General features: G+C 35.7%; 1 protein-coding gene across 1 annotated transcript; it reads left to right on the plus strand.

Moving 5' to 3' along the window:
- The first annotated feature begins 555 nt into the window (after window positions 1-555).
- On the plus strand, window positions 556-24,526 carry LOC115624108 (myotubularin-related protein DDB_G0290005). The gene is made up of 6 exons (XM_030518701.1): window positions 556-672; window positions 20,477-21,072; window positions 22,748-23,078; window positions 23,829-24,052; window positions 24,103-24,208; window positions 24,281-24,526. Exons 1-6 carry the CDS (start codon window positions 663-665, stop codon window positions 24,391-24,393), a joined length of 1,380 nt encoding a protein of 459 aa, XP_030374561.1. The 5' UTR covers window positions 556-662; the 3' UTR covers window positions 24,394-24,526.
- Window positions 24,527-25,256: the final 730 nt, after the last annotated feature.

Below are 25,256 nucleotides of genomic sequence, written 5' to 3' on the forward strand. Positions count from 1 at the left end.
CACCCATCTCTACTGCCCACTATCGCCGGAATGCTCTGTTTGTTTTGGCAGTTGTCTAACTCAGTTTTGCCTGCTGTCCTTTTTACCTTTTTTTCTTTCTCTTCATTTCGTTGAAATTTTTCGTTTTTGTGCTCGCCATTCTTTGCTCAGTTACCGAATAAAGCACACGCTTGTGGCTAAAACCCCCAGCTCAGCACCTCGTCCCAAGTGCCACGAGACCGAAACCCCAAAGAGCAACTTTACATAAAGCGCCAATGCCAGACGAAGAGTCACGTACGTGTGTCTGATTCCTGGCCACCAAACGCAGCGGAGCAGAGCAAAGACATCATAAACCAAAGCAAATAATTAAATAACAAAGTGCAAGTGCAATAAAACTAAAAAGTGGTGTATAGTACAACAAAAACCAGATACAAAAAATATGTACTATGTACGGGTATAGCTAAAAATATGTCAATGGTGTGTGGAAATTTTGCAGTTTATAGAAAACTTCGCGGGAGCAACGACGATAAAAAACACCAGACGAAACTTTAAGCAATAAAATGCGCTGCGGAGCAGTTAGAAAAGGTCCTGCAGTGGCAGCAGGACGAGCGGGAGATGCGGGGGGAGCAAGCAGAAGCAGTGGCCTCCTGCTGGCATTGCTGGCAGCTGTCAGCTATACTGTCATGCGTGCATGTAAGTGTAAACTGTTTTCTCTCCCTATATATATATACTATACGCAGACTATATAGTATGCATGTGCGTACTTACATACATACATACATACATACGAGTGTGTATCGTATTTGTGTTTGCAGTTGGGTCCCCACCCTACATTCGCCATCTTTGCTTGTTTCAGAAGATCTGCGTTGTGTTCAGTTTTGTTTTTGTTTTTCTGGCATGCATATTTAATTCAATTTCGCACATTTTGGTCTGCACACATGCGTGTACACTGAGGAAAACAAGGGTTTATCCCATACATTAAAGTAGGATTATAAATTTTTACTCAACAATTTTTAGGGATTTTTATTAAGTCAGATTGGAATCTATTATTATTGCCTCTACATTCCAATCAATAGGTTCTTAAATAAAAATAGCAAATTAATTGTTTAATATGAGTTTCAATTAGCGCCTGGCCAACACATGTTCAATATGCTAAAAAAGTTTAAATAAGTTTTTTAAATGTACACTTTGTCAACAATATAATTAAACATTAAACAAAATTCGTCCATTTTTTAAATTGAAAATCTGAACCTGACTCCACATTTCTCTATCTATACAATAAGGACATTCAAGTTTCATAACATTATGTATTGCATTATGTTTATATATTAGAATATAAAATTATGTGACGCAATCATTTTTGGAAATTCAAAAGTTGCATTTCATTAAATTTAGTTTTTAATAATATGTTCAACAATAATAGTCAAAGCTTGAGCTTGATTTTAATAAAAATTACAACATTTATTAACAATAATAAGAAAGGTTTTAACATAATTCACAAACAAAGGTCGTTTGGTAATAAAATGTTATTTATTATATCTCCTTCTTCTAAGACCATAAATAATGCTCTTTTGAAACAAACAAAATTTAAATGGAAATAAAATCTATTCTTATGAAAAGTTCAAAGCTGGTTGTCACACAAATGATTAAAATAAAACCCTTCTTGCTTTTTTTGACTGTTGGTTAATGTAGTTAACGAGCTTCATGTTTGTCAAACCTTTCTGTAATGTAAAAATAAAAATAATTATTTTATGATCAAAAAGCGAGTTATTTAGTATTGTATTCATTGTAACAAACTGTTTAATATAGTTTTGAACTTTCTATGAAGAATGAAACTACAGTGTCCAGTAAACTATCTAACAATTATCTATTAATATTTTGTTTTTTCCTGCTTTTCAATAAAAAGTTTTGAATGTCAAACTATATGTTAAATATCACTTTATTTTTAAGTGTACTTACCTATTTATAATCAAGAATGTGTTGGCATGTAGTTATCTTTGTAAGTGTGCATCTGGGTGTATCTGTGTGTGTGTGGGTGTGCACGTATGTAGGTGTCGGAAGCGTTTGCCAAATTTAATTTACATGATGAGATTTTCTGTTGTTGCCACGCACTCAACTCTCGAGGACAAACTGAAGTTAAGCCGACTCTTGTTTGCACGATTTTTATAAGCTTGTAAGAGTTAATTTAATCGGGCAGTACGAATTCTCATTTAAGAGCATAAACACGCACATGAGAACACACACAAACACAAGCAAATATAATAGCCAAGACACCTGTCACGTCACAACACGAAACATTTTCGTTTTCGACAAAAATTCATTACGCATACGCATTGTGTGCGTGCATGTACTTCCTCTTTTCATTCTTATACACCAGTATGTTCTGCACTTTTGCTTTTACCTTTTGATTTTGAGTAGTTTATGAAAATTGCTGGCATATTTTCTTTATCCATGCCTTGCTCAAATGTATACATGGCAACTGACTCTGCAGTTGATTAAATTTGTGTATTGTGTGCGATTGTGTATGTGCTTGTGTGTGTGTGTGTATGTCTTCAACAGGTCGTATACATGTTATACGTGCAAATTAGAATTCATTTTACTCTGTGTTTCTATACATAATGCTTTAATAAAGTCGCCAATTAAAATGAGAAATTTTACACAAACTGACAAAGAATTTCTATGTACTCTTTACAAATAATAAATTACACAACGTAACTTTACATTATTTGCTGCATACTTTTTATATTGCATTCGAAGTTTATTGACATGTTTTCAGCATAATTGTTTATTAGAATTTGTATACACTTTTTGACGAGCTATTGCAGATATGCTACCAGCTTTTGCCAATATTTGGAATAATTTTTGTTTCCATTTTTTCTAAGCTTGAATGTAATTTTTTGTGTCAACTAAAGGCTTAGTTTTTTGCACACTTCAATAAAGAAGTCAATTATTGGTCATTTAAACGAAGGCGTGAGGTGCACCACAAATTGAAATTGTTTTAATCAGAGAACCGAGAAGTATAATAATTTATTTACAAGCAAAATGAGGGAAAATTAGAAAAAGTAGAAAATCAAACTGTATATGTGACTATCTATGAATTTATTTTATTTGATGCGCGCACCAGTAAGTAAGTCGTCACTAAATTAAAATTGAACATTTTTTTATTCATTTTTTTTCTCTAAACGTTCACATAACCAAATGGGTAAGCAAGATTTGAGAAACAACAATAAACAGCTATATGAGTGAGAAGCATTTGTTGAATTTGTTTTTATTTACTATAATGACGCCATAATTTAGTGTCCACAAATGTATTATCTGCAGCTTACGCCAACTTACACTGTCAAACTAAGCTTAATACGATGCTTTTATTTAAGCCGTAACAAACCAATGCCATAAAATATTCAACCTCAATGCCAATCAATCTCAACTAAGCCTCGGCAAAGTCAAGGCGATATCATTAACAACACATGTGTCTGCTGCGCCTTATGATATAATTAAATACATATATATAGTATAGTGAAGAGGCCAAAAAAATATGAGTCGCCACAGACAACAAGAAGAACAATAGGCGTACGAGAAGAAAAACTCATTCAAATAACACTTAAGCCATCAATCAACGCAACTACTATGTATTTATGAAGGTCACAGGCAAAAGGGAAGCGACACATACTCCTATATTACTTATACACTGAAATGTGCAGTTAAAGTATGAGTCTGCATGTTGGTTAATTATGCGAACGGCGAATACAGAAAACATACAAACATTTATATAAATACCAGCATCCCTACATAGTACATACGCATATATTCTGGATGTACTCGTATATAAGCATTATTTAAATAAAAGCGTGCAAGACAAATGGCGGTCAAATGTCACGTTTAATTTATTTATGGTGCGAGTCCTGTTGGCTTAAATTAAATAACAGCTTGTTGCTGTGAGTTAAGTGAGTTAAGGCCAAAGAGTTGAGGCTGCCTACATCCTTCTTCTTCTTCTTGCTCTTTCCTTTGACCACGACCATCTTAAAATTGTTAATGTTCCTGAGGTCGGTTGTAAGCCAGAGCCAAAGCATTGTTAATATAGCCATTAGCGCATGCCTTTCAATTGTCAAGTCTTCATGCCGACCCCAGAGGAACGTTGTAAAATTGTGGATAGCAAGAAGACATATGGCACATGGACCCAACGTACATGACATTGTGCCGTCGTTTTGCAAAATAATCCGCGCTTAATGCCACACAGCATTGGAAAGCAAGCGAGTGCTTAATATTGCTATTGTTGTTGTTGTTGTTGGTGTTGTTGTGTTTCTGTTACTGCTGCTGATGACATGCACAACAGCAGCAGCAACACAAACAGCAACCAAAGTAAGTAACAGCAACAGCAACCTCAACCAGCAACAGAATCAACATACGCATTCCCATTGCCACATGTTTATCTCGTGTATATATACAGGCATGTATGACTATGTGTGTGTGTGTAGATATGTATGCTTGTCTGCTCAGTCATACAATCATATTTGTTTACGGTTGCGTGTGCAAATTATAAACGAAATAACATATTGAGGTAGCGTACAGAGGCAGCCCATATAAGTAGGCAATGGTTTTTAAATTTTCCGCATTTAACCCATTAAGGTTCCCTTCTGTGCTCAATGAGAAAACAACAAAAAACGCCATCGACAGAACTACAATTTTAGTTGAATCTGTAGGTATATGTAGGCTTGTTGTTGGAATATATAGGGTATGCCCCTTATTTATGCAACCAGTTTCGACTACTCACTACTTTTATTGACAATTTAAATGAATTGGATGCCTTGTTCGCATTTAAGTAATTCATCTGCTAAATTTAATTGCCAATTAGTGTTCTTCGATTGTCAATTTAAACTTCGTTAAGCAGGTAGCGACCAACCGAGGAAAAAATAATCTAACAAATAGTAATATGGCCAACAGCGATTTCTGATTGCTCGCTTTGCTTTGCTCTTTGTGCGCATTTGCAGGACAACATTTCGTGCGTTGTGTGCAGAGTTAAGTCATAAAGCTCTAAAATGTTGTCAGAAATAAAATAAGTAGTTCAAGTACATGCGAAAATTGTTTCGAAATGAAGGAGCACTGAAGCAATTTAACATGTATTTTATGATATTTTATATTATATAAAAAAATAGTTTATATAACACAAAGACGTCTCAAAGGACTCTACCTGCTTTACCATCCGTTCCGGATCTTCTAGAGTCTGCCGGACAACTTTTAATTTTAATCTTTTATTCAACCACACCAACAACTTTAATTAGAAAAAGTCTTATAACTTTGTCCTTTGGAAGATGCCAATAACTGATTAAATATTTGTCGTTTTAGATCTTAAACAAAGCAGCAATTAAAAAAAAATACATATACAAGTATTTATATTTTGTTTAAATATAAGTATTCTGAGCAAATATGTTTTTGTGAAAGGCTTTATATCATGACGAGGAATTTTTCCTTAGATATACTCGTATATTGACGAAAACCCTTGGAGCTATGATCTATCATAGAGTATTTGGGGAGCTCTGTTAGAAATGAGGCATCAATATCGATATCTCTATTTAAAATCACAATCACAATCTTTAAAAGTGCGTATAACAATGGGTTAGAGAAATCGATGCCAACTCCTCAAACTCAAATGGAGCGCACGCCTTCACTTAAGTCATGTAATTGCTGTGTGAACAGCAAAATGTCGCACAACTCGATGCCATCGATGCTGATGTTAGAAAAAAGAATACAAACAAAAGCACAAACACATCCTTACAACAAAACGTGGCAAAGAGGCTGAAACAATAAAACGTCAACATAAAAACGCCAGAAAAAGCGATGTTCGGTCGTTGATAAAATGTGTGGCATGTAGACTTTGTGGCTCAGGAGTGGAAGGAATGTGGAAGATGGAAGAAGTGAGGGTGCGGCTGAAGCTGAGGGCGATGATGTTGATGCTGATGTTGATGTAGGTCGAAGGTAGGCGCAAAGAATTTATGATTTCAGTTTTTGTAAAAGAAAACAGCTTACAGTGGTTTGTTATCAAAGAAGTTTCGGAACGTGCTTAAGAAAAACAAATTAAAGCTTTAGTGCTTTTTTAATTGCTATGTCAACTGAAAGCTATCTGCAATACTACTATTGTTTTGTAAAAAAACGAGCGTGAAATGGAGCTTATAATTACTGAACGTAACACTTTTCTGAACTTATATAAATGAAGACGCTAAATAATTTAAAAGAGAATACGAGTATTAGTAATATAAACAGTTCGCAAATTAATGCAACCACTTAAGAAATTATTTATAAGATTTTATGGAAAGTAATGCTTTTAGAATTGTTATTATAATTTATAAAGCAGTTAATAATATATTTAAATATTTAAGCGTAAATGTACGAGAAAAAACTACACTTCTTGTTGCCACAATTCCGATTAATTGATGTGCGAACTAATTATAGAACGACTTACTTACTATACAAAGAGACTTTGGAAAGTGAGTTTCTTAATTCCATTTGTATTTCCAATGCGAGCAACTTTGTATAAATAGTTTATTAAATGCTTTTATCAAATAATCAATGAACGTTCTTCCTTCAACATGCATATATATGTACATATATGTATAGTATTTAAAATATATCTCACTCCTCATTCCGACACGACTGGCAGCAACGAAGTAACTTTTGCAAACATGCAGTGCTATTTAAAGTGAAAAAGTTAGCAGATAGTTTTGTCTTGTTGTACAGGTGAGCATAATGGCAATCACGAATTAAATGAAACCACTGTGCAGCCACAGGTCTGAATGGGGAAAAGTTTGTACGCGTGTGCGTGTATGAGTGTGTGTGTGTGCGTGTGTAAGTTGTGGCAACAATGAGAAATGTTTGCTTAACAGCATCGTTGGCTTCATTGGGCATGCAATGCGTGCGTGTGACAGACATTGGAAAGAGGACTACAGTGTTCGATTATGCATGTCTGTAAGTATGTACCTAAACGTGTACTTTACATATACACTACATACATATATGTATGACTGGCAATACTTTCGTATGCATGTGTATTTGCGGCTGCGTGTTCCAGCCAATATTTGCTGTACGTTATGAACCAATAACTGATAAGTTATGCTTTGCAATTAATGTGGTTAAGCATGCACATTTCATTTGAGAGTCGGCTTAATGATCCTGTGGGCTAAGAAAACCACAAACTGTGGTCGATTGGTCGGCCACACCCAACACACATTCATATATAGGCCAACCGTTAATGGGAGTCCACACATTTTTCCCATTTATATGGTTATGGACCACATGATGTGGCGAGCATTTCATTTGTCAAGTGTCAGACCTCAAAGTGTGTGTCACCGACATTTCTGACTTTAAGTTTCACACACCACATAACAAACATAACACACACAATATACATACATACATACTATACATCCTCGTACATAAAAGGTGGCAAGGGACCCCACTATCAGGCCACAACAGTTCATATTTTTTAGCACGGCCTGCGGGTGTGCAAATAAAAAAAAAAAAAGAAAACATAAATGCTTTTTTAAATTAAAATGGCATTAGCCACATGAGCGTGAATGGCCCTGGGGCGTTTATGTTTTGGCCGTCATGGCTACAAAGTCTATTTCCCTTTATTTTTTATCGTGCCATCGGAGCAGGGGCTTGAAAAATGATTGGGCGTGCAAACAACACAAACACAAACAATACTAACTGAGAAAGGCATGAGCAAGTCAACTAATGTTGCTCGTATCTGATGTCAAAAAGGTCAAAGTGCCATGACAAGACAGCAGCAGCAGTTGTGTAATTTTTAACAATTACTGCAAAAAAAGATTGCGTATTTAAGTATTTAATGTGATAAATTGACTCTTTTGACAGTTAGCTTCAAGGTCCTATTATATCTAACTGATGCAGTTAACTGAGTTGGGTCATGGTCGAACTAGTTACTTAAATGGGCTGAAAAATTACTCAACTCTGTAGTCAGATTCAAATACAGCGAATACTATTTCACTTCTATTGAATTAGGAGGAAATTTCTTAGCTCCATGCTGCTATAAATCGGAGCAACTGCTCTAAGGTTATTCAAAAAGCGACCACTGATTTAATTCAAAACCTGTAGTTACATGGTTTTTTTGTCTTATACTTGTATAGGTATATAAAAAAAAGTACCTTATATAAATCACAAACAAATCGCTATATAAATCGGTTCATTTTTTAAGTCATTTAAAACTCTCCTCCAACCGTTACTCCATTACTATACAAAATTGAAAAAATCAATTCAAATCAGCAAACATACACATTCATATATCAACCGCTAATTATCTAGACCGGGCTCAGTTTGGCAACTCAAACAAAATTTAAGTGTTGGCTAATTATGCTTATTAGGCTGGAAACTCACTCGCATTTGCAGTGGCAGTCGCTGGTTGGTGTTAACGCCGTCATGGAAAATTTTTTAAATATATTTAAAATGAAAAACACGCGCCTAATTAAACATACGCGAAAAAAGCTGTGCACGCATTAGGCCGCCACAGATGTGGGCCAAGTTTAAACAAATATTTGTTGCTTTACTTTTAGCTGGTTTTTATTTTATTTTAGGTTTTTTGTTGTTGTCGTTGCAATTATTAATTGCGCATGATATAAACATAAATTAGCCGTTGTTTTGACAAATTTATGCGTCCTTTGATAAAAGGCCAAGGCAAATTTGCAATTCGCATTACTTTTAAATCCCAAAAAGCAGCTGCTTAAATGCGAGCCAAGGCCATAGGGACTAAGTAGGTGTGTGCTCTGTGTACATATTTATAAATACATACTATATAGTATATACATGTATTAAATGTTCACATCGCTGACTTCTGGGAATTGCAACATGCCAAGTAATTTGTTATTGAATTTAAGGCTTAAAAGCTAAAGGAACAAAAATAAAACATAATGCTAAACTTATTCAATTTCTCACATAAGTAAAGACATAAAATATGCAACAAATATGTATGTCGCTGCTTCAGCGAGTAGGAGATTATCAAAGAAAACTAAGTCAATACTTGGCACTTTGAATATTTTAATAAATAAATTATTGCTTTGATTCATAATTGACTTTGCTGCGCAAATTTTATAATAATGCCTTTCATTCGCAAGCACTCTATAAATAAATAATACACTGACTGGCATAAATGTTAATTCTGCAGTAAAATCCAGAAAATGTGGACAATGTGCTTAGATTGGCTAAATAATCCGAAATACTATATTTACAAAAAATACGAAATTTCGAGGAACAAAACAAAAATACAAAGCATTACAAATTATATATTCAACTTATTTTGCTTGATTTAGTCATTAACTAATTTGTAAAACTATTATGACAGAAACTTTTAATTTTTGTTGCTGCAGAATTATTGTTTTCCTGTTTGCAGTAAAATATTTATTTTTTCTCTAAAATATCCACGGTACTTAGATATATATTCAGATTGAATACATTTTTTATTTAACGAAAAAAATGCGGTTAGTTCTCGATATAAATTTAATGAAAATCAACAAATTTCTAAGGTTAAAAAAAAAGTTATGGATTATTTGGATTACAGAGTCTACAATGACAATGAAATGGATTTTTATTCATCGATAGGTATTGCTGTTAATTAACTAATTTTAAGGCACCCTATAGATACACACCTAATTCTGTTTTTACACGGTAGATTGGTTCCAGAAACAAACGTGTAAAAAAAGACGGTGATCATATGCAAAAATAGTTGATTGGTTCCTCATCTCTAAAGATATATATATGCAATTTTTCATTTTCAAAAACAGAATTAGGTGTACTTATACTATAAAAAAAAACTCTGCTAGCGGTTCTCAATGCTTAATTAGTGTGACCAAAGACGAGAAACTTCTTCAGTTCTTATACACTTCTCGGCCTCACAGGATTTTCTGTTGTTAATTTTATGTAGCATGCTCTAAATAAAAACAACAATTTGTTAATATTAAAGCAAAAATGTGTTAAAAGTCGCCACACCAAGAGCAAAAAAGTGTTGATCATTGATCGATTAAAATTCTTGAAAACGCTATCGGGCATACATACATATATTGTATAAAAAATCTTACAAGGCAGCTAAATTGTCAACATCATATTAGCATTATGAATATTTAAATTTTACCCACTCCTATCACTTACTTGTAAGGTGCTGAATAAAATGGCTCGTCATCCCCAAATCACCATTACACTATTCAGTAAAATGGTTGTTAGCTATGGATCTATTTTTTCTCTCATAATTATTATTAATTACTGTCTATTTAAAGCTTTTATAAATTATATTGGTTCTAATTTATACGTTTATGCTATAATATATTGCCGATAATCGATAATCGATAACCGCCCCGACTAGAGATACTTGCAGCGCACTTTTAATTCCTGTGCGCCATCTCTGATTAGCCGCTGAGCAGCTGTTGTCCGTTTGGCAAATTGCCACTACCCGGAAGGGTTAGAGTAGGATTATGATTAACGAGCTTGCCAAGCTCCATGGTCAGTGTGCCAGTCGGCAGATGAACACAGTCTTGATCGTGTCCCAGCTCCTGTACGTTTAGAAAGTCCGTATTCTGTTCACGATAGTCCGGGGACCATTTCAGGAGCTCTGATCGCAGTTCAATGCAGTTGAAGAAGCGGAGACTTAGACTAGAAACCACAGGCTGGTGGCTGCGCAGGCGCATTATTTGGCACAGCACCCTGCCACCGCCTTGAAGATTACAGTTCATAAAGTAGAGGGCCTGCAACAACACACAGTTCCCCAGATACCGATAGAGGGTGCTCACATGTGAAAATCTGCAGCCAGAGAAGCTCAGCTTCTGGACAGAGTTGGGCAAAACCGGAATACCGTAAGGGGAGGGCAACAGCTTACACTTGCTGAGAGCCAGCTCGGTGAGTGCCACGCATTGGGCGAGACCCAACGTTGAGAGATCGAATGGGAGATATATCCAGGAACCATCCAAATAAAATGTGCGCAACTCGAACCGCTTGGCCTCAATCAAAACACTCATCGACTGCATCCAATCCAGGCCGGGCCAGAGCTGCTCATAATGTAGAGAGACAAAATGCAAATGCTGAAGATTGGCGAGACTGTTGAAGGGTTCCACATGCAGCGGCAAAATCAGTTCCCGCAGACGTCCACATTTGTAAATGTTAGAGATATTCAGGTGCTGTTCCGTTATATTCGAAACATCCAGCTCACAGCCAATTCCCAACTCGCGCAACTCCGGACAGCCGTCGAAGATGCCATCCAACGCTACCTGGGAGACGCCGTGGCGTAGATGGAGAACGCGCAGTTTATTGAATGTCACATTGCCCATATAAATCAGACGAACACTCATGTTCAGCAGATCCAGCTGCGGCATCAGCTCGCTCAGCACCGACATGCTCATCAGTCCCGGACCACTGCCGGGCAGAACGAAGCAGTTTCGCACCTTCATCAGTGCGCTGATATTTAAACGCTGACAGAAGTGAAGCAAATACTCAATGGCCCAGGCTGAGAGGCAAATCATTCTGAAGCGACGACGCACCACATCCATGAATACCTCCAAATCCTTTTCCGGCAGGTGGAACAGCAGTGGCATGAAATTCCGCTTCTCGAAGGTGTTCACAAACTGAGCAAAAAGCGGCGAGTCCTGCTTCACATGCCGCATATAGATGCCCAAGACTCGCACTAATTGATCTACAGTTTGTGCTGGATCCAGAGAATTGTCCGGCACAAGCAGTGCCTGTACGCTTTCTTGCCAAAGTCTGTCTGTCGAAGAGTTCGATGAACCGAAACGAAGCGGATGTTGGACCGAATGTTTTCGACACTTACTCGGTGCACTGCTTGACATTATTGCAAATACTTTTCATAAGACCTTTCGCTCACACAAATGATATCACAATTTTTGGATAAGCTTTCGCAACCGTTTATATGCACTAACGAACTGCCAACGTATTAAAAAAAATAAAAGCAAGCGCTGCCAACTTTCTTAAATGCAAATGCACGAAAATTGTTCATTTATGCCTTTTTTAATTGCTTTTCTATTTAGGCAATTGAAATAAGTTTATTTTATGCAATACAAAGATTATGCATTTACACACATATAACAATAAAAAAAATAAAATTAAATATGAAAAAGATGCAAATTCCTCAAATAGCTATACTTAACATATATACATATACATACATACACTACATAAACATACAACTATGTTTCGAACCTTGTTGTAAGTTGTTCCCTTAAAAACCAATTTTTAAGTAAATGCATTGAAGAAGTGCAATGCTTGGACTATGCATAGCAGAATAAAACTGATATTCACTAACTATTGCAAATTATTATAAAATTATAGTTTTTTTTGTTTTAAATTGGTTTTATTTAAAATTGGATGGTTCCTTGCATGTCAGCTTCCGTTTTCAAGAGGTTCGCGTCCAGCCAAGAGAGAGGAAGAGGACATTAAGGGAGTTTTCACTGTATATAAATTGCAGAAGGAAGCATCCTGGACCACAGTACAAATTTAAATCAGCATGACGAGACAAAACGATTTACTTATGTTCATACGACAGGCTGAATGAACGCCTACACTGATTAACCTTGATATGTAGGCTCTCCCACTTCTTAGACAATACAATTTCATAAATCCTTAACTGCAGATATTGTTTCGTTCTTCTTCTTTTCTTTCTTGTTTTTGAACATAAAACAGTGGTGGCAGAACGACTACAAAAAAAGAAAGTTAAAAAACCTAAAACATAAAGTTTCATAAAGAAAACTCCATTATAGTTAATACTTGGTTAAAATATTTGAGCAGAAGATGTATTTATGTAAGCACTTCTTTTTATCTCATTCCGTCTCTTCATTAACAAGAAACGCGAGGTATTTTTTCAGCATTCACTTAATATTGAATTTGCTTGCAGCAGTTTTTCTGGCCACGCTCAATAAAGTCAACTTAAGACAGTAGCTTTTCAACTGTCCGCAATTTTAGTAATTTTGTATGTACGAGTATTTGCCTCAGCAATTTAGTCCAACAATTTGCAGTTGCTTTAGAACAACTTTCTTATCATCTTGCTCACTTATTCTCCATCTTTCTTACATTTTTCCGCATGCCAAGCAATCAACAGAATCAGACCTAGACACAACATGGGGCGTCTCTCCTTGTTTTGGCTCAGAAAAAACCACCCACGAATTTCCAAATTGCAATGGCCGTCGCCTGGTCAGGATTGAAACGCCTTCCTCATTGTATAGCAGCCTGAGGCATTTCGTATTACACTCACACACACGCACACACAGTCACCCACTTATACACACACAGCTGGACTACATAAACATTACCATTACACTTTGTCTGGGCCCGTTTTAGCCAAGCTGTCGTACAATTTCAACAGCTTTTGGCTCACAATGCGCCTCAAGTTACAAATTTACGCGCAACATAACAAATAACAACTAAGTATTTATTATCTAAATAATGCTTTGGCAAATGCCCACACGAACACACACATACACATATTTACGCAGACACACTCGCACAAATTCAACTCCCACACGAGTTTTCAATTCAAGATTCAATTTGTTAAGCTTGCGCCTTTCCGTCGAAAGAGAAGTTCGAATGAGTTCGTCAAACACGTCGTTTGAAATAAAAAGCTTAAAATGAGGAATTAGTTTTTGAAATATATTAAAACAATAGTAAGTTTTTAGGAGCCATATAATGCGTCAGGATTAACCAAACTTTAAACTCGAATATTAGTAGTATCTTTTAAAATTCCGTAAGAAACTGCTTTTTCCAATTATTTGATAATTTATTGTTTAAATTTGATAAATTTGTGGAACTAATAATTTAGTGTTTTTGGAGAAGAACAGAGCCAGAAAAAGGGCGACATCACACCTTCTATTTAGAGGGGAGAAAACCAGCTATTTGGTTACAGGGTATATTAAAAGCAACGCATTAACGATAATAGATTAAATTTTCTTCATATGAATGTATGTTCCTAAAACTTATATAAAAAATTAAGAGTACTGCACCAAAAAAAAAAAAAAACGAAAATTGAATATGAAATATATGAGGAAAAATAAACGTAAATTAACAAAACCATCTAAAACGACCCCACATCAAATATTTATGCTTCATCTTTGAGCTCAAAAAGTTGACCGGTGTGCGGAATCGAAAATAATGTGAACAAGATTTATTAATAATTCTATATTCATTTGAAATCAGTAAAATTATGTTTCTTCCTTCATTATCATTCATCTCATGTTTATTGAACAATATTTTGTTATTAATTCTATAAACCATTTAAAATCAGTAAATTTAAGTTTCTTCCTTCATTCAATATAAAAGCATACTTGAAAAGTAAAGAAAGTAATTATATTCTTTTATTTTTGTTATTTACACAAACTATTATTATCGGTACGAATATTTTCCCAATTAGCAAACGAGTATTGTAATTTAAGCTCATTTCATTCCAAATTGAAATAAACTTATAACGTGTCTTTACTCGATATACATACCAGTACATACATATCTTCAAATTATCGCAATTTGTTCGAGCGTGGACTTTCTGTCCCTTTGGCTGATTTGAAGTGAAACCAATTTTGCTGGAAGGCTGCCTGAAGTTGCACAACTGCTAAGTGCAAGCTGCTGTCATTATTATTATTGTTAATCCTACAACATTTTGCTGCACATAGTGGTATAAAGTTTCAAATTTAGTTTGGGAGTCGTGTTTACAATGGCAGTACGAGTACAGTTGTTGCAAAATAAAACTCATGCATGGCCATTTGGAATTTAATCATTAAAGTGGTAGACCCTAGAGGCATTATAAAACAACAATTGTAACATTTCTGGCCACGCGTGTGGTTTTTGCGACTTTACATAGTTGTTGTTGCATGCTATTAAAAGCTGTTGGTACAACAGTTTTACAGGAAATATTCATCAAAATGAGCAAAACCAAAATATTTGAAAAATTAAAAACCACAAAACTGCTGGCGCTGCTCTTATAAGTGTAACTGTTATTTAAAGCTAGATGAAGTAATTTAATTTTTTTGTTGCCTTCCATTCAGCTGTACTAGCATTAATAATAATAATAACGTTGACTATATTTCATGATAGCCAAAAAATAAAAAACGGCGTAATTAAGTCATGAAAAAGTATATAATATGAGAGTAATCCACGTTTCTACTTGTATCGCTCTGATTTCAATGATAATCTAAAATAATCTAAAATTTTGTGAGGCATTTTTAAATTATTTAAAAATATCAAAGGCCAAAAAGGACATCTTACTGAATTTCATTTTGTAAATTATGCAAATTATTTTAAATTTGATTGTGACATCAAAATATCAACATTTCAATGCAACTAAAAAATCTTGAACTTTTTATGTTCTGATACAAATTTAAAATAAATAAGGGGAACCCGAATTAAAAAGAGTAAAACATATCATTCTTACTATTGTTTCTTATTTATCCCAATAAAATCAAGTTTTCGAAAAAGTAAAGCCAAATCTTGATTATGGGAACAATGCTCAACTCTAATGAATCAGACACAGCTCAACTTTTTAAACTTGTGGAATCTAAATATTAAACTTATTTATTTTAGTATTATGTTCATTGTCTATCCTATTCCTATTCCTTCTATCCTATTATATAAATTTCGACTAATCTCTCACCCTTCGAGTATAGAGTACAATAAGCTTTAAATACATTGACACACACTTTCCCTTCGTGTGTAGATGTTAGACATTTTTCAAAAACAACTTAAAATTGATGTTCTTGATGTTGTTGTTGTTGTTATTGTTCCTGATACAACTACTATTGCGCTATAAATTAAAAATTCTTTCACAATCACTGAGCAATGATTAGTGAAAACTTTGGCTGCCGCACATTTTCAACATTAGGCGCGTTAAATTTTCAATGTGGAACAACAACATAAATACAACAACTACAACAACGACAACATCAAAACAATAATTCAGTTTAGCTGCTGGCCGGATTGCACGATAGAGAGGGCAGAAGGCAGCCAGATAGTGGGACCCATAACTCGGGGTGTCAGACTGAAAAGGCAATGCGCGTGAATTTGAAATTCATTGGAGTGCAAAGTTGAAAAAGGCCAAAAGCATTCGCAGAACTGTGGGAGAGCTATGAATAAAGTTTATTAATGGTATGGGCATGGGACTTTATGAATTAGAGGAACCGTGGAGATACATACTATATTTTCCAAAAATGGGGAAATGCCAACCGCCCCATGAGAACTGCGAATAGTTGGATGGGAAATACTTTATGTAAGATACACCACCAACCACGCATTAAATTTAACAGCTAAATCCTTTAAACTCCCTAAACCTATTAATAGAAGGAAAGACAGTTGGACTTAATGGGAGCGAGTGGGAATCAATTAAACCGCTACACACCGCTACTAAAATGGGCTTTTAGAATATTTTGTGTTTCATAATTTTCCCTTAAAGCGGAATCGGGCGAAAATAATATTGGGGCTTTATGGTGACAATGATAATCTGGATGAAAACATTTAACTTTAAGCCTTATTTATATTTAATTTCAAGTAATTTTTAGATTTAGCTGAATATGTGGTTTTCTTTTCGCATGTTTTTGTTTACAAAGGAACTATATAGTTGAAAAACCTAATTGTTTTCAAATATAAACAAAAAGAGTCTATCAAACTCCATATGATAATTTGAATATTCAGAAAATTACGTTTTTTAGAAAACATTCCCTCTGTGAATACAATTATGCAAATCAATAGAACCATATACTTCCTTACTTACATCTTATAAAGTTTAAAGAGCAAAACAAAGAATATAGTATATTGGTGTGCTTTGAGAATTTTTTTCTTACTAAACAATCATAACGTGGGTGAAAACTAACTAAACTTTCTATGCTATATACATATACAGGGGCGATACAGAAATCCCATTCAATCCATCACTTAATTTAATTTTTTCAATGATTCAAAAACCAACTATTTCGTTAAAAGCAATTTGTAAGTGAAAACCATTAAGAATAAGAAATGTTACTTGTTGCCTGAATAGTTTAGATTATTGAACAAATCGAAGATTTTCTTTATCGAAGTATGAAATTAAATATGTATTTAACAAAATATTCAGTAAAATAATGGAACAAACTTATTATCAATTAAGACATACTAACATTTTCAAACACACATTGTACAATTTTGGAATTGCAACTTTTTGGAAAGTTCCAGATTAAATTAATCTGATTGTTGCGGAAGTAGTCCACCAATGAAACCTTCCGGAATTAACCGACGGGTTTTTATGGTGATGTGAGATCCAACGAAAGCAACCCCAGGCTATAAATTTCAAAAACGTGCATGTAAAATGAATATTTTTGTACAAAATTTTGAAGTCTTACCATACTTGATTAACTCAGCAGATGTATCGTTACCAAGATAGATTCTTCAATTTCAATATTTTGAGATATTCAATAAAAACATCAAGAAATAGTCAAATGTAAGCAAGACTTTTATTATTTCCATATACAGTTTTAAAGAAAGTGAGAGACGAGAGGGCTTACCACTGCTTTTTATATTGCTCAACGGAAACACGGCCAGGTCCGAGAACGACGACCAACAACAGACCACCGATGACAGAGAGGGTGTGAAAGCAATTGTATTTGAGAATATCTCGCTTTGGGTCCTCCACAAACCACCAGGCATTCATATAAACATTCCACAGACTTAGTACCAGGGCCAAGGACAAGGCAGCTAGTCGCGTCCGGTAGCCAAACACAATGAGCATCATGAGCATGGCACCCAAGGCATTGTGCGTCAAGGCCAATAGGCCCATTTCAAAGTGCAGGAGTGTGAAGTACATGACAGCCAGCAGTATGCGACCAGTCAGCTGCATATATTCCTGCGAGCCCGTATTAATAAGCAACGGAACTCCGGCGCCTGTACAGTAAACATCGGTCGCCACATTCCTCGACTCAACGTGCAGCAACAAAAGACCGCCGAGAAGAGCGAAATTTCTGAGCAGCACTTGCAAATTCCAGGATACGGCATATATGTGAACCTGCAGCAGCACAATGGCAGCCAAAAGCGTGACCGCCACATTGACGTAGATCCGGAGAAGGACCAATGCACAGCCAAGCAACTGAACTACCAGATTTGTGGCCACAACGAGCCAAGCGAGTGTGGGCGAGCAGTCCAGTTGGAGCTGCAAATAGGCTCGTTGGTCGTACCACTGAAACCACATACGCAGGCCGTCCTCAAAGAAGGTGGCGGTCAGACAGAAGCGAGCGACCGTCGGCAACAAACGGCGTGAGCGGCGCGTGACCAACTCAGTCCAATCCTCCGCCCGTGACAGCAGACGCAGCCACAAGGCATCCACTTCCATAACTCAATTGTCTGCGACGCCTGACGCCGTTTGTGTTGTGGGCTTAAATGCTTAAATTTTGACAAAGGAGCTAGCTGCTTTAACTTTTCAAGAAAAATGCAGAGCCTCAGATAAATGTTAGATATCCTTTTGTTTTGACTGCCTGTCACCCGACTGTCAGTTTTGGTGCTAGTTGTGTCAGCCGAGAGGGCAAAGTCTTGGCACACTTTGCGGTTTTCGTTTTCATTTGGTTTTATTTACTCTTTCCATCACACAGTGCCCCGGAGAGCAACTTGAACAATTTCACTACACTGGTACTTAGTTACTTTTCAAAACTTACGACAACTTTCAAGTGCTTTTTTGTGGAAAGACTTGTCGCAACAGCAGCTTACTACACTCGTATCTGCCTCTTTGAGCCATAATATCAATTCTGAAATCTAAGCAAACTCTTAAGGCCACTGGGCAATTAGCTTAGGCTATGTGCAACAAAATAAAGTTCGAGCACTACTTAAATTACTTAAAGAAAGCAAACAGAGCAATTGCTTGAAAAGCCTTGAATGGAATGGCTTCCCATTGAGAAGCAAGCAAATATTTTACAAATAAATCGTCCTTCGGTTGCTTAATAAGATCGAAGCAGGGAGGTTCGAAATTGGCAATTAAGAGATATCAAAAGGGCAATTTTCCAGATTTGGAAAAGAAACGTAAAATAGTTCTGAATAATACTTCTACACAGTAATATTAGTTTCAATATTAAAAAACAAAAACAACACAAAATTGAGAAAAATTTTTACAACTCAAAATACTGCTGAATACTGCTACTGAATTCACGTAGTAATTGGAACGATATTTCCATTAATTTGTTTGGTTCGTCATTTACTCCTAATTTTCATTTTCCAAAAAATAATTATTCTTGCATTAAAGCAGCTGCTTGATATTAAATGATTATTTCTATATATTTAAATTAGTTCATGAGGATATATATTTATTGATACATACATACTATATAGTTTACAAATATTTATTGACTTCCAATTATAGAGTCCATTAATAAATGAACATTTTTCAAATGTCCTAATTGCGTACATTTTTTATATTCTATTGTCGTAATTTTATATTCAACAAAACTATTTAATTTAAAAAAGAGGCCTCTTCAAGGTGGACTCGATTCGAGTAATAATTAATATGAACTGCCACACTATACTTACTAACATTTATTTATTTATTTTTAGTTGCACCACATCTTGGCCAATTGTGTTCGCTTGCTAAACATTAAAAAAATTCGAAATAATCTTAAAAAAGCAAGCAAATAGAATATATTTTTATGAAATATGTAACATTTACATTAAATTTTCAAAGTATTTTTAGTAAACAGCATTATTTTGGAAATTCCAAAGTTTATTAGCATAGCTGTCTTTAAATTTTAACAGCGCCATTGAACAATTCATTGGCTTATACTATATTTATTTTGTGAGCAAAAGAAATGAAATTAAAAAAAAGAAACCCACTCCTATAAGCCTTTCTAATGCCACTCAAAATGGGGGCTCGAATTCAAAACCCACAATTCATTGCTTCTCAACAGAAATGTTGTCCAATTTTCAACAAAATTGTTTAGCACTTCAACGAATACAAACACACTCTCTCCCACACACAGACACACACACATTGAATATATACGCTTCAGCGCCCAACTATTTTACAGCTCTTGACCCAAATATACAAATGTCCGATGGCCATTGAATATGTTAAGGCTCGAAACAAAAATATTGTATTTGTTCTAATTTGCATGATGAGTTTTGACAAACAAAAACAAAAATAGCAGCAACAACAACAATTTAAAATAAATAAAACCAACAGCCATGCGAATTTTCTAATATATTTTTCTAATTTATCAATTAATCTCTATGTGCGTAAAAATGTATCAAACATACATGTACATGTATAAATAGATATCTGTTTGTGTATCTGAAAGCACGTCTGACGTCATTAAATTAAACTAAATTATGGCAAATGCATGACAGGCGTCCAATTTGTGGGATTACAATAAACACATTTGCATAATGCTTTGTCGGAAAAACCCAAATGGTTTTTCAATAGACCCGAAATAGGAATACAATCGATACGAATCGACACATTGCGCAATGAATTGTTCAGCAAACATTTAGATTTGTTCTTCATTTGCAGCCTGCGCCAATGGAGAGCTAATTACGCGATCTATCCCCACATCCACACCCACAACAGGAACAACAATAATCCTAGAAATGCACAGCAATCAAGAATCCATAGAACAAACATCAATGCTGCAACAAGAAACGGACAATGCTGCGATACCTAATGATGATGATGAGGATGACGACGATGATGTTTGGAGCGAGCGACCCGATACAGCAACACTAACAAAAGGCTTTTCAATTCCCACGTATTTGCCTCCGTTTCCGGACTTTATAGCCGCAGATTTACCGCCGCCACAACTGACAGCGCCCGGCCAAACTATGGCCGCAGCCTCATCCCAATCATCATCATCATCATCGTCATCGGCATCGGCGGCGTCCGTCTCATCGACATGGCATCCGCAATCTAATGAGGAGCAGCAACAATCGCCGGCGACACAGAAACCACACATGCGATTGCACGCCTACGATAGCGAACAAAAGGAAATGCAACTGAGGCGTGAGAAGCAGCTGCAAAGAGAAAGAGAACAACTGCCAAAGCGGCAGCTTAGCCTTCCTGCTCTCAATGTGACTGTGCAGGCCGGCCAGCACGCCTATTTGCCATGCCAGGTGAGTAGTGAGTAGTGTGGGCTGACGGGTGAGGGGGATGGGGGAGGCAAGTGCCAGCCAGAGTTGCATTGTCGTTGATAGCCGTAATTGAAAGCCTCCGTTTGGGGCGCACACCTCCTTCGCTCACTTGGAGAAAACTTTTTTGTCTACGCTACTGTTTTTTTCATATTGACATTTCCATGATGCATAATATTTAATTTACATATACCTGAAAAGTAAAGTAGAAGCGAGTTTTCCTTTTTGCAACAAAATATATTTACCTGTTGTAAAAAAATTTATTTATTTATATTCGGCTCGAAAGACCTTTCGTTCTAGCGAGTTTCAAAGTTCAGCTCCACTTCCAAAACAGAACGTCTTTAAAAACAAAATACCAACAAAAAACAATGTTGATAAAATAATTAAATATTTAACAAGTAAAAAAGCTAAAGTCGGGTGTCCCGACTTTGAAATACTCTGTACATACATATGTTTAAAATAATAAAAAAAAAAAATTAGGAAAATAAAAAAAAAATTTGATAAATTTTACCTCTTTTGGTATTCGAACTCACGTAGAGAGTGTATAATTGCATATTTACATAGCAATTGCGTCTGTGTGAGTGTATGTATGCCTATGCGCATCAATTCGTGTCTGTGTAAACATATGTGCAGTCAACCAAAGCACCGGCATCAACAACAGCCGCGGGCAGCGCTTGGGCAGCGCTCGAGCAGCGCTGTAGCAGCAAATATATTTATGGCTATAACTTCTTGTGAAATCGGTCTATCATAGTGAAACTGTGGCATACGGAAACATAACAACTAACTGGGGGTATTTCCAAAATTTTAGTTCGAAATTCCAAGAATTACGGGAGTTAGAAAAAATTGCGATTTGCGGGGGTGAGGGGGGAGGGAGGGAAACTCCAAAATATACATTTTCTGCGTATTCACACAAGGCATATTGGACTAAAATTTGGTGTTCCTAGGTCTTATAGTCTTCGAGATATAGGTGATTATACGAATGGAAAATCGGGAAAATCCCCATAGGAGGGAAGTGGGGGGGAAAATCAAAAAATAAAACAAACTCGTATAGCGTACACACATAAGGCATCTTTGTGCAAAATTTGGTGTCTCTAGCTCTTATAGTCTCTGAGATCTAGGTGATCATACGGACGGACGGACAGACAGACAGACAGGGCTAGATCGACTCGTCTCGTCATGCTGATCAAGAATATATATATACTTTGTGGGGTCTGCCACGCCTCCTGTTCTGCCTGTTACATTTTTCAGCTATTAGAGAAATTATGCATTATAATTCCTAACTTCATGGCGTTACTCAAAGACTGTCAACTTAATATCTTAACAATAAAAAACGAGCAATTTAATTTATAACAAAATACTAAAGAATTCGTTTTCATAACAATTTTTCTGCACAGTCAGTCCAAAGCCTTATATTTGTACAGCTCTTTTCCAATGTATTTAAACTGTTAAATGGAAAATCAACAAGCCAAGTCCAATTCTTGCAAAGAGTTGTATAAAAGGGAGAAAGCCAAACTGATTTAAATGAATTTTAAAATAATAAAATTAAGCAGTAGCCATGGGTTTTTAATATAGCCTACTGGACGTGATTCAGAATGTTTCATTTCTGCAAGTGCAACTCAAAGGATATTGAAACGTTTGTGTCCCTTTGCTTTTATTGCAGTTGCATCAGCACTCGAACAAGCCACTCTCCTGGGTGCGTTTGCGAGACGAACATATCATAGCTGTGGATTATACGACATTTATCAATGATGCACGTTTTGCTACCCTACTGCAGACCCCTCCCGCAAATTCAAGCAGCAATACCAGCAATACCAGAAATACCAGCATTGCCACTGGCACCAACAACAACAACAACAGCAGCAGCAACAGCAACAGCAACACAAGCTGGACGTTGCAAATCAAATATGTCACTCTCGAGGATGGCGGATGGTACGAATGCCAGCTGGCAACCGAGCCAAAAATGAGCGCAAAGGTGCAACTGTGTGTGATAAGTGAGTAGATGTCGCCTTCGAGCGCTATTTCGTGCTTTTCAAACCAGCAACTAGCAAATTGTGTAGCTTTGGTTTCGTAATCTACAATTTGGATGTAATTGGGATTCCACGAACCAAGAAGTTGCCTATCTCTTCCTATCTTCATAGAACCCACAAAGAATATTTTTAATATTTTCCATAATTTAATTGAACACAAATCAAAACACTTCAATGAACATCACACTTGGCTTCAATAATCCTCATAATTTGCATAGTTTAATAATCATATTTTATTCAAATTTTCATAAAACCCACAAAAACCTCTTTATTTTTGAGCTTTAATAATCCTCATAATTTTTATAGTTTAATCATCATATTCTATTCAAATTTGCATGTCTTATCATTTACAAGTATTGTATTGTATTTATTTATTTATTTCTGACCAAGAACTGTCAATTTAAAAACATGAAAACATATAAAAATAAATATTCACTTAATTGAAATAAAGCAAGACAAACAAATTTATTAAAAATGAGTAGATGTTTTAAAGTGCTACAATTAAAATATTTTAAATAGCATAGCTCTCTAGGCCAAAGAGATGACTAAATTGATTGTAATGGTTACAAACAACCCAAAACAAATTGTGCAAAGCATAATTGGTGGTAAAGCGATTTAATCTTTCTACAATATCTTCATAGAATCCACAAAGAATTTGTTTAATATTCTCCATCTTTTAACTGAAGAAAAATCATTACCTCTCCTCTGCCACAGCACCAAAAACCGAGCTTATTGGCGATCAACAGCGTTTTGTCAAGGCAGGCAGCAAAGTAGAGCTGCATTGCATTGTACGGGGAACTTTGGAAGCGCCCAAATATATATTCTGGTATCGTGGTGAGAAACAAGTCACTGCCGATAACGAAGCCTCACAACAGAATGGTTGGTACACTCAGATCGATCGCAATATATTTGGCAGCACCGAGCACAGTCGCAATACCGTAAGTTGAAACTATTTACGAGGTACAGTTTAAACAAAATATGCTTGCAGATTGGCACACTGATTATTCCGTTGGTACGTAAAACCCACTCCGGCAATTATACATGCGAGCCGGAGAATAGCGCAGCTGTTTCCATGCAATTGCACGTACTAAGTGGTAAGTGGGATCATTACCAAAAAAAAATTCTTATAAGTGTGGAACCCAAAATTTATGGAACTGATCTTTCAGGTGAATATTCCGCTTCGGCAATTATGTCCACTGCCGCTCATAGACAAGGTCATGGCTATAGCAGCCTACATCAGTGGCTAATCTTTTTGTTGGTGGCTTTGAATAAGACATGATTTTAATTGGAACCATTTGTTGTAACTCTTAAGTCCCGTCTAAGACATTAGTTAAGCTAATTGACTTAAATTTTAACATTTAAAGCACACAAACGAGAAAATGTCAAAACGCCCTACATGCATAAGAGTAAGTCAGAAGTCTCCACTAACTATTAAGCACATGTTTTTATACCAAATCTAAATAATAAATACATATGATGTTCTACTTGCTAGGCTAACTTGTAACAGTACGATTATTATAGACTTTAAGTAATCTAATTTGCAGTTAGTAACACGAAATAAAGCCAGAGGCGTATTAAGCAAAATCTATTTTCAATTTAACTTAAATTTCCAAACAAAATGTAGCATGCTCTGAGGATTGATAAGAGTCGGCTGAAATGTTCCCAGACGTTCAAAAAATTGAAGAAATAATAGGAATTACTGTGACCCATCCATAAGACTACTTAACGATAAGTAGCGTTTCAATAATTATTGAATTGCTTACTTCTTCTTGTATATAGTTTCATTTAATTAGTTTGAATTCAATTCGTGTTAAAACTTCGCGCATCAATAGAGGTCACCTGGACTTCCCAGGCGTATCGCCTTAGCTTATATTAAACAAAAGTTTTAACAATATCTACCGATGAGTTGCTGTACTACCCATTCTCACAATGTAGATGAAAGGGAATTTTAAATTTCAATGTAACATGTTTTTAAATCGATCCAAATTCATATCTCGTTGAACCCCCTTTTGAGTAATATTTTCCTTAAAAGACTTTACAATACCTCAACCGATAGGCGGTATCCCAATACATCGATTAAATGATTAGAAATCGTATTTAAAATTATTAAGGAAATAACAATAGTAGTTATATTTTTTACTT

Source organism: Scaptodrosophila lebanonensis, unplaced genomic scaffold (assembly GCF_003285725.1).
Source record: "Scaptodrosophila lebanonensis strain 11010-0011.00,11010-0021.00 unplaced genomic scaffold, SlebRS2 tig00000053-arrow-pilon, whole genome shotgun sequence".
NCBI classification, from domain to species: Eukaryota; Metazoa; Arthropoda; class Insecta; order Diptera; family Drosophilidae; genus Scaptodrosophila; species Scaptodrosophila lebanonensis.

Excerpts from the sequence above, each read along its gene's own strand:
- LOC115624108 (XM_030518701.1), top strand. Across the intron at positions 24,053-24,102 it reads CCGAGCACAGTCGCAATACC|ATTGGCACACTGATTATTCC; the intron begins GTAAGTTGAAAC and ends ATATGCTTGCAG. Across the intron at positions 24,209-24,280 it reads GCAATTGCACGTACTAAGTG|GTGAATATTCCGCTTCGGCA; the intron begins GTAAGTGGGATC and ends CTGATCTTTCAG.